The sequence below is a fragment of the Mycetomoellerius zeteki genome, unplaced genomic scaffold (genome assembly GCF_001594055.1).
Source record: "Mycetomoellerius zeteki isolate Tzet28-1 unplaced genomic scaffold, Tzet1.0 scaffold61, whole genome shotgun sequence".
NCBI lineage: Eukaryota > Metazoa > Arthropoda > Insecta > Hymenoptera > Formicidae > Mycetomoellerius > Mycetomoellerius zeteki.
The window spans coordinates 1,281,015-1,292,224 of NW_017257621.1; the positions used below are offsets into that span (position 1 = coordinate 1,281,015).

Consider the following 11,210-nt stretch of genomic DNA (forward strand, 5'->3'; position numbering starts at 1 on the left):
TTAAAGATCCAGTTTCGACCTTTTAATTTCTATTATTGATTGTGTTCTCACATATGCAGTTTAAAAATAAAAATTCTTAATAATGGGTGCGTTCAGCAGAACGTTTGTTTTGCAACTGTTGTAAGTTTCCTTCGCGCTAATTGGATCATACTTTTAGATCTAGAAGAATGGTCCTATCTCAGCAGACAATCATAAAACGGTTGCAAAACTGTTGAGTCTGCTGAACGCAGCCATTGTTAAAATTAAACTATGGGCGCATCCCACTTAACCCCAAAAAAACTCAATAAAATCCGGGTTTCTTGGGGGGAAAAAAAAATTGGGGGGTTGGGGATTTTTTAAAAACCCGAGTTTTTTCAAACCCTGATCATAATACCATAAAATACAAATCTCTTTCTCTTCATCTAATACATTTCTAAAGTCCGATGTCCACAATGCTAGAGATCTGTCAAAGACCTCGGATGAAGAAAGAATTGACCAATCGCATTAGTCATGTGACCAAATTGTTTAAATGTGATTTGTTAATTCTTTCTCTGTCCGAGATTTCGGACCGATTTCTAGCATCGTGGACATCGAGCTTTAGAGAAGATAATGCCACAGAGTTAGCAAACGAAGAAATAAATTCATTAAGAGTATAGAAGTCATTATTGAAAACTTACAGTTACACACATTTTGTACTCAGTATATATCAATCAATGAATATTTTCAACAGTATGTTTGATTATGTATTGTGTGCAATGAAATAAGTATATTACATATTCTATATACTATCCCAAATTTTACCATAATTTCTTTGCAGCGGAAAACATGTATCCTAAACATTAAAAGATACAGATACAGAGATAATATTATAATATGTATATAGAATTATTTTATACAGCCTAATCTCTAAATAGAGCCATATAGATCATGTGATCCTATACTTATTTTTTTCCAGTAGACACTCTATGTTAAAATTATAAATTTAACTACTTTCGCGATACTGGATATCGTCTTGTAGGTATCCTAAAAGACCAATGCTCCTAGTATTGAAGTGTTGATTAAAACGATTTGTTTTGCTTTCAAACACCTTTTTAACATGTATATTTCTCATTAATGAATATGTCATTTTAGAAATATTAATTTCTTACCTTAAAAATCCAAAACATTCACATATTTGTATGTATGTATGTAATCATGTTCGATTACTTTCAACGCAGGTACACATCACAGCAACTTCGATACAAATCTATACCATTTTTTCCATTATCTTCGAGAAAATAAAATCGTGATATATAAAAGTCAGAATTTTATTTGATTAATCTATACAAGGGTACCAACTTGTATCATTTTGCCTATGGCAAAGATGGTGCATGATACATGGTCCCACGTATTTATCACAAATACTAAATATACCGCAGTGTGTACCAATACGTTGCGAAGGATTATTAATCGTTGAAGATTATAAAACTCATAGTGTACCAAATATATAAGTTTTCCATCCAAAAAATAGTAGCTGTAGAAGCATGGACAATATAGCAATTTTACAAATTACTTTACCAAAATCTTCAACTGTCGCTTTAATTCTGTTTGTCTTATTCGACTTCGAACCAGCATCACCTCGTTTCTATTGCGTGGTAGTATCAGAAATACTTTGTCGCCACGTAGCATGGAAAGGAATTTTCAAGATCTTGACTCGTGTCTTGGGTAATGCGGTTAAAAGAAGCTTTTGCAATTGTGGCAATGGTAAAATGTCGACTTGCGGACCCGTTTGTTGCAGCTGTTGTTTATCATCAGCTGTAAAATTATTAAATAACATTTCACAATTTAATCATAAATTATTCGTGGAGATAATAATGTTAATCAGCTAGCTGATAACTAGTTCTACAAGATAATATACCTTCTTTTTGGTTCTCGTTCTCATCCTCAACATCCGAAATTAATCTTAAGCAGGGAACAGGTTTTAAAACTGGTATAGAATCCCCTGTAATTTGTTTTTTCATAAGATTGCACTGATCAATAAACAGTTCCGTAACCCTGAGTAATTCAAGTGTAACACCCCATATAAAATGCGTTAAATTGTCTGACAATTCTGTGACACCTCCAAGCACCATGTTGTTAGATGTTGCCGACTGGGATATGTAAGTCGGTATAATTAATAACCTTTTGATGTTCTTGCAATTAGCCAGACATTTGTCAAAACCATTCTTCACATCAAAATTGACTAATTCCATCTGACTCAAATTCTGCAATTTTGATACGCCTTCAAGGATATCAAATGTACAACACGATCCTTGACCTTTTTCAAGTCTAAGACGTTCCAATTTATTTAAATTGATTAAAACAGTAGTTCCAAACTTATCAGGAAAATCGGAGCATTCGCCTAATTCTAACGTCTCCAAATTTGTCAATGATTGTAAAACGTCGATTTTTTTCTTCCCGAGTTCCTTAACTGATGTTAAACTCTGTACATAAAAGAAAAATAATATATTATTTTAGATAAAATATTTTCTAATATCGTATTATAATATAATGAAAAATATAATACAAAAAAATTATAATAAAAATTATGTCGAAGAAACAGATTTAAAGGTGTGTGAATTAGTTCGAATTCGAATCCGAATCAGCGTTTACCAATCTTCGTGCAAGCGTGTGCGCTTATTAGCTTACACTGTGAAGAAAATGCTATTCATTTTTTAAAATATTTTGTTTAAGCCAATGAAACTGAAATAAAGATACAAATTTAGCACAACAATTAGCTTTAAATTAGGTTTCGACACATTAAAAGAAACGTTTTATAACCGATTCTCGAATTCGATTCGTTTTCGAACACCTCTACTGATAGATTCTTACCAATTGTGTTAAGTGTTTTAATTCTTGTAAAGGTGTAAGATCTTGTTGTAAGGACATTCCAGATATTGCTTTGAGTCTGAGTTCTTGACATCGACTCAAATTTCCGATCGATTCTAATGTAAGAGATTCACATTTGATCGACATCGCACTAAATACTTCCAATTGTGGACAAGTCTTAATAACTTCTTCCACAACCGAAACGGGACATCTGCATAGTTCAAGCTTCACGAGACTGGTCACTCGTGGTATGACAGTCAAAAATTTCTTCCAGATGCTGTCGGACTCGCCAGCAATTAGCATCTTCCTAAGATCTAGATGATGCGTGCCACGTTTCTGCAATGCATCTGCCAAACCATCCCAGTCAGTTACTTGACTGTTTTTCATTCGTACGGTCTTCCATAGAGATTGATGTGCAGCGAGATCACGCCACGTTTTATTAACTCGTGTGGCTCGCAATAACTCTTGGACCTTAAGATATTGAAAAACACGCAGCAGGGATTGATAACCGGCGCAAAATGTATTCATGAAATTCTGTTGTGGCTCTAATTCCTGTTGGTTTTGCTTCCTCCTGAAAATATTGAAAAAATATGCATTTTAGAAATTTGACATCAATTATATTTGTGAAAATGCCTATATCATGTTGCAAATTGAAAAGACAGTATTTATTTGTTAAAATTTATATAAAATAGAAATAAAAGGTTATTTTTTTAAAGAGGCTTTTTTAAGACGCAATGATTAAAAATTATTTGTTTATACTATAATTTTCAATATAAAAAGCCTCTGATAAAAATAATCGCGAATGTATATATTTTTATCAAGAAAGTAACAGATTCAAAACGAAAAAATAAATATGCAAATAAAAAGGATATGGGATGACGGAGAAGGATTGTGAGAATTTATGGGAAAACGCACTAGGAGTTTTTGTTTCAGCTCGCACACATGTCTTTATATCTGCAAATATAAAAAGTAAAAATGAATTAGATTTTTTTCACTGAAGCACTTATCAATAACTTTGTAATTGCAGCATGAATGTAAACATTTATATATTTATACATAAATGTGCGTTTCAACATCGAGTAAAACTAATGCTTAGATTTAAGAATTAATAGAAATTAATTTACCTTGATACTACAATTACATAAAGAACCGTGATAATCAACGGGTGCATCTTTTATTTGTCTTACATTTGTTATAAATTTGGCCGCATTTCTAAGAAGCTAAGGCAGTGTGCTTCGGTCATAAGATAAAATCAAATTCATTTTTAATGTTGCATTTTTATATTTCCAAATATAATAAGCATCAGTATATATATTGCATTTACAATTTTATATATCACAATTTATAATATAAAATAGGCTATAAAGGGTCTGTTATCATATGTGTCGCTATATAAAATAAGACTCTAATATACAATGTTATACAATCTAAAATATTATACAATATAAAATCTAATGTACAGTCAAGCTTGTAAAGTACGTAAAAAAATAAAAGAATATAACATTTAATTGGATAAAGCGTGGATTATTATAGAAAAAGTATTTTCTGTTTTTACTAAACTTTGTAAATACAATACGTACACAAAGCAACTGCCAAAACCTCAAAAAGTTGCCGTAAACTTAAATTATTTAAAAAAATATTCTAAATAAGAAATAAAACACAAAAGTGCCTATATAACAAGCACATACACTTACTTGCTAGTTTTTATTTTCGATACTGTACCCACTTTATTTGATAATGACTGTTGTCGATCTGTTTTAATTGTTTCAGTTTCTGCACTTGCTTCAAGAGCATTTGTAATACTTGCCGCAAGTACTGGTGTACATATAGATTCATTTTCAGGTGATGTATAATTTGCATCTATTATTTTTTCTGAGACATAATCTGTATTGGCAGCAAAATATTCGTTTTCTAATATATTTTTAATAGCATTATCTCTTTTAGGAGTACTATTACTATCCTTATCTTTATCATCATACGTTTCAGTCATTTCAGTGGTATCAGAAGATACAAGATCTGTTTGATGAATTACGTCTTTTGAAATTTCTTTATCAGGTGTAATATTTATTTTTTCAGGTAAATCAGTATTTAAAAATGGAGATGCACATAAATTCGTAATAGAATTATCTGTAATATTATCCGTAATATCGGTAAGTAAACCGTCTTGAAGTATTGGTGGCTTATCGCCAATTTTGTCTGGTTTTATTGTTATAGCCGGTTGAACTGCCATTGCATTATTTTTTGGTACTACAATATATCTTTTGCCGCCCATTACAGCAATATTTTGAGCAGGTTTCGGCATAGTACCATCATGACTTTGCAAAAATTCATTTTCCGTCTGAGGAAACCAGGTACTTTCCTTTTTGTCTATGGTTGAGGACGAGTTTGAGGACGAAGGTATTTTGGTAGTTTTAGAAGAATTTTTTATTTGCGCTTCTGTTCCATCGGATTTTGGAATTCTTTGCAATTTCGGAAGAGATGAATTAGTCTGATGTTTTGTTGATTTTGTATTTTGTGCACTTAACATACTAATCGGAATCAACGGAGGTGGTGTTAAAGACGGATTGTTTGGCATTTGAGATTCTTTAGTATCCGGCTGACAATTCTACAATAGATTTATTCTTATATAAGCATAATAATTCAAATCATTTTAATATTAAGATTATTTAAATAAAATGTGCAGTAAACACAACTATATATATATATATAGTATATATAATATACATTTTATATTCAAAAGGCAATAATACGTATACAAAAAACAAAATAAAAATCGACGCAGATATCAATAAAAGGATGAAAATTTATTTTATATATATATATATATTCAAATTACTTAGTTGCATAAAAAACCTACCTTGCAGACGTAATCATCATTGCCTGCAAACTCCATGCCATCGACACATTCAGGATGATATAAACAGAGACAAACTCGACATTGTAAACTTGGTATTAATCCCATACTTGTCGAACATCTTATGCTGCATGGTTCTTGAACTTTGGGTCTGTAAGATGTGCGTTGATGGGGAAAGGAATTCAGGAAAAAACACAAAGATTCCCCATTAAGGATGTATAAAATAGGATCAAAGGGAAAAATGGTTATGAAAATTATAGACACAATAAACTTCTCTCTCATCTAAAGGCAGCAATGTTTGTGCACATTATATAGAGCATACATTTAAAAATTATATAGCATATGCTACATAATTCCATGTGTTTTAATTTATATTTGCACATGTAATAAAATCTATGAATATGCACAAATTTTGCACTTTCCATAAAATATTTAGTAAAAATGATTATTCGTTTTTCTAGCTGTGTAATAATTTTAAAATATGTTTATCTCCTTAATAACACAATAAAATAATGCATAAAATACGGTATCGTGAGATTGTGTTTTACTCAATTGGGTTGATAATTAATTGTACCGATAATTGTTTTATACATTTTAAATATTATGCATAATTATATTTAAATATTCAATTACTCAATATATTATTTCAGAAAGATTTTAATATATATTTTCTTTTCAATATATAATTAAAATATACTTTTTGTTTTAGATTAAAAAGCATATTATATTATAATACCGAATAAAAATTTTTTGTTTCATGGATATTTTGCTTGTTTTTTTATACAAATTTCATCTTCTTAATTAAATCAATGATACTGAATGTAATATGCATTAAATATATATGAAAGATTAAATAATTAAAATACTCACGTTATCGATCTTTTGGTTTTGATTGATATAGTCTTCTCAATCGATTGTTGATTTCTTCTCGTATTTGTAGTCCGTTGAGGTGGAAGCATCTCACTTTCTTGAACTGATGATTTTATTTCTGCTATGCAAATTTCATAATAAATTCATAAGAATAATGAATTTGTAATATAAAATAATAAAAAAAAAATTCTCTTTATAAACAATCATATTCATTTAAAATTGTAAGATAAACGAAAATAGTACAAAAATATAGGAATTCATACATCTCCAAATTATATATTAAATTACTACTAAATTACAAAGTATAGAAATTATAGAAAATAAAAAATAACGTAATATATATAAGTATGAATATAAGAACGTACTTATTTGAGGAGTTTTTCTTGTAGTTGTTCTTGTTCTGTATGTTGAAATCACTTTTGCTGGTTTAGCTGTTTTTGTAGGTATTGACACAGGTGCGGAAACAAGTTTTGAAATTTCTGCAGGTGCAGGTGCAGGAGCAGGAACAGGGGGTTCTTGTGCCGGAGGTTTTTTTGATGTGTTAGGTTCATGTGACGATTTTTTCGTTACAGGTTCTTGTACTAGTTTTTTTGCTACAGGCTCCTGTATTGTTTTTTTCGTTTGTACAGTTCTTTTATATTTCTTTGCAGATCCACCCGTAGATCCCTGCAATATTCAATAAATAACAAATCTTTATTTAAAAAAGCTTAAAACTTAAAAAAATAATTACATTAATACTTGTTAATAATTATTTACATAATAATATTTTGTAACAATACAATTTAAAAATATGAAAACTGAAACACATACTCGTATTCTTTTAGCATCTCGAATAACCTCCTTTTCAGAATCGTTGAGTCCAATAGGTTCTTTAAAGAATGTGAAATTGTCAATGGTCAATTCCTTTGAATTAACTGTAACAAAAATCAATTTTAATATATCTATATCTATGTAGCAAACTGACATAATCTGTCATCATTTTGATATCAAAATGACGTCAGCTTACTACTTGAACGATTGATTTAACATATTTTTTTTGCATACTTACGAGATTCTGCAACTTCTCTAAAACTTCGAACTTTTTTCCCCGCTGGTGTGTAGTAATATATATCAGCCATTTTTTTGGAAGAAGAGTCATTACTAGCTCTATACACTAATTCTCGCTTCCATCCGTATTTAAATGGCTCTTTATATAAAGGATTTGACATATCAACATTTTTATGCCTTCCTCCTGGACTGCCACCACCAGAAATAAGACTACCTTTTGATCTTTGTGATGTTGCGGAGGGACTACTTGCAGCTGACGAAGAATTTACCGATCTATTGGAAATCATATCGGTTTTGTTTGGCTCTACTTCAGAATCTATGCTATTTGGTACATCAATAGAATCTGTTTCCGATTTATCGGATTCCTTGTCTTTTTTAATCTTTGTCAAATCTAAATGTTCGAAACTATCTGTTTCGTAAATATAAGTTTTTATGTCATTAAGATCTTGATTTTCATCCATCCTTTCTCTAGCATCCGAAATCCTCGTTGAATATTTTACGCGTTTTGCAATTTGTGCCTCTGCTACTTCTGCTTCAGCTATAAAAAAACACATTAATCCCTATAGTATCGTGCTTAATTCGCTTCCTCATCCCTACTATCATGGGTATCTCGAATCCATTCATTTTTTCACTTAATAAAATGGTTGAAAAATTTTTTTTGAAGTATATAAAAATGAGTAACGCAAAAATGAAGTCCATGCAGGGAAATTATCGCCACACCATGCATAGTTCTCCCGCAAACTTCTTTTAGGAAGAGATTAGCCAGGTTCGTTTAATGTGGGAAAAATTTTTCTGAATAGAAATCGGTCGGACACGAAATACCCAAGATATTAGAAAAGAATTAATAATGCGGGGACAATTGAAATTTTAGACAGTCATGGGTCGAATGTAAGGGGAATAATCAACCATAATTGATAAGCTTCGTACGGCTTAAGATTCCTATTATAGACCTATATAGGGTGTCTTAAAACCCACGACCATCCTTTTAAGAATGGATTCTCTGGAACATTCTAAGACGAAAATCCTAATACGAAAATGTCGAGGCTATAATAGTTTTTAAATTAATAGCGATTAAAGTTTATTAATCACAGAGCTGATATTTCGCGCGCTCAGGTATGACGATATTACAAATAATGAGGGTGCTTCAGGCCCCTCTCAGCAATTTCAAGATCATCGTACAAATATGCAATGACATTTTTATTAAGAAATTATTGTTGCTCCTATACGGAATCTACTATATTTGTACATTACGTACACATAATTAATGTCGAAGCATATCACAAAATATCAATTTAATAACGAGACATTACGATATGTTTCAAAATAAATTCATAATCATGTTCGTTCGTATAGTAAACATTTTTTGTAATAATATCAGTGGATAAACTACTTTTAATATAAAAAGAATTAAATATATTGTGATAAAGTAAGGCTGAAACATATTAAATATCTATTTAATCCCAATACACAAATATTAAATAACACATTTATCAATAATTATTGTAGTAAAATGTTGAAAAAAAAAGATAAAATATAAAAATTGATATAAATTACATCGAATTACATATGGGTATACATATGAGTCGTTAAAATTTATAGAGTATAAATTGATATCATTTTTACTCTGATAATTAAAATATGTTTAAGTTTATAAGCAATGAATTAAATATTTCGTATTCTTTTCAAATTCTAATTTATAAAACAATATTTTTAATTTAAAGGGCATACACCACTACGCAAGGTCTTAGGAGTGAATAATAAAGATTTATTAATTTCAACAATTTGTGCAAAAAAATAAATTGGGAGAATTTTGAGCTATAAATCTAACCATCCTATCATACACAAAAAGGGCTAATAATCGGGCAGCTCGATAGAATTCTATTTCTTTCGCATCCAGAATACCACAATAAGAACATTGTAAGTATGATTAAAATATTATTAAAAAAATGGGTATCCTCTGGATATAACATTTTCCACCATAATAGAATTAAAATTCTGTCAAAAAGAACTGATTTATATAATAATCATCAATCTAATGATGATAATATAAAAAAATTCTTTCCAATTCCATACCTTAACGAAATCTCAGAAAAATTCAAAACGATTGCAGAAAAAAACGATCTCAACATAGCATATAAACCTATAAATAAATTGAACAGATTCATAAAATTAGGTAAAGATAAACTAGAAGAAACAGAGCCAGGTAACGTTACATATAAAATCAGCTGCCTCGATTATAACTCTTCATATGTAGGATAAACAAAACGGAAATTGAAAACTAGGGATACACGAACATAAAGTTAATATCAAAAAACCTACAAATTCACTCTCAGTAGTATCGCTTCATCAAGTGAATCATAAACATAATTTAAATTGGGAGAATATTCAAATATTAGATTCTGAACCATCCTTTTAAAAAAGAATAATCTCCGAAATGATTTTCATTAAAAAACAAACTAGTTCCATAAATAAACAAAATGATACAGAGCTTATCAGAAATATATTTTCCTATGCTCAATATCAAGTCTCTTACTCAAGACTACCCTCTCTCTAATGATGGTTTAAATGTATAAAAGCAAGTAACTCGGGGTAGGAGTCACAGAGAGTAATCGAAAGTAATAACCAAGGAAATCTTTTTTGTCTCAATAAATCTTACCATATGGTTTATTTCGATGCAGGTATGAAATAGAATTACTATATAACACTTCTTTAACGATTTATATAACAACAAATTATTTAATTAGAATATTATTTATAACTCTTTTTTATACTAAGAAAAATGTTTTTTGCATAATAGAATCTGGACATTTGTGCGTCGAGCAACAAGCGAATCTATTTCAACAAAAAAGATACTGATTTGTTAACATCGTAAAACAGGATTACATCTATTAATCCAATTAGAACCAAACGAGCGTTTTCACATAATAATTAAATTGACAAGATTTTTAGCTTAGATATCTTTTTATTAAGACGTTATTCATTCGTAAATTGTAATAAATTGCATATAGGTTGTACTGATTCTTTATATACAGGGTCATCGAAAAGTATCGGACCCCCCTAATATCTTCAGTTAGAATGCATTTTGGAGAAAATGTCAAATAGCAAAGTTGTATGGTTTCAAGAGAGGAGTAAGATGAAGACCTTGACTTTGATCTTGACCATGTCCTTTAAGGTCATTTCAAGGTCAACTTTATTTTTTTAAATGGAACCCCCTACATTTTATTGCATATTTTTATAGCTTATCTCGAGAGCTTTCCAAAACACTATAATAAAACATTTTTTCATTAAGTATTTTTTGAGTTATAAAGGTTTGAAGTTAACAATTTGCAATTTTCCAAAATGCATTCTTACTGAAAATATTAGGGAGATCCGACACTTTTTAATTAATGTATTTTCTTTAAACCAATTAATTGGTCTCATTATTCCGCGCACAAAAGTATTAAGGTTATGATTACTGAAAACTAAATAATATTTTACAAGATTTACATTTTGTGTCAAAAAATTGTTAACTTCAAACCTTTATAACTCAAAAAGTACTTAATGAAAAAATGTTTTATTATAGTGTTTTGGAAAGCTCTCGAGATAAGCTATAAAAATATGCAATAAAATGTAG

At 29.8% G+C, this 11,210-nt stretch overlaps 1 protein-coding gene across 2 annotated transcripts in view; it reads right to left on the reverse strand.

The window, feature by feature from the left end:
- Positions 1–735: 735 nt before the first annotated feature.
- Positions 736–11,210, reverse strand: part of LOC108728378 (uncharacterized) — a 16,374-nt gene continuing 5,899 nt past the window's right edge. Inside the window, exons 2-10 of one of the 2 annotated variants that reach the window (XM_018456902.1) lie at positions 7,599–8,135; positions 7,361–7,464; positions 6,916–7,216; positions 6,551–6,668; positions 5,684–5,831; positions 4,521–5,431; positions 2,830–3,397; positions 1,877–2,441; positions 736–1,773 (exon numbers count right to left, since the gene is read on the reverse strand). In XM_018456902.1, coding sequence (XP_018312404.1) covers positions 1,604–1,773; positions 1,877–2,441; positions 2,830–3,397; positions 4,521–5,431; positions 5,684–5,831; positions 6,551–6,668; positions 6,916–7,216; positions 7,361–7,464; positions 7,599–8,135 — 3,422 coding nt within the window. In that variant the 3' untranslated portion in view covers positions 736–1,603. Of the gene's footprint in view, positions 1,774–1,876; positions 2,442–2,604; positions 2,701–2,829; positions 3,398–4,520; positions 5,432–5,683; positions 5,832–6,550; positions 6,669–6,915; positions 7,217–7,360; positions 7,465–7,598; positions 8,136–11,210 lie in introns of those variants that run through there. The other variant, XM_018456903.1, reaches the window with a different exon arrangement.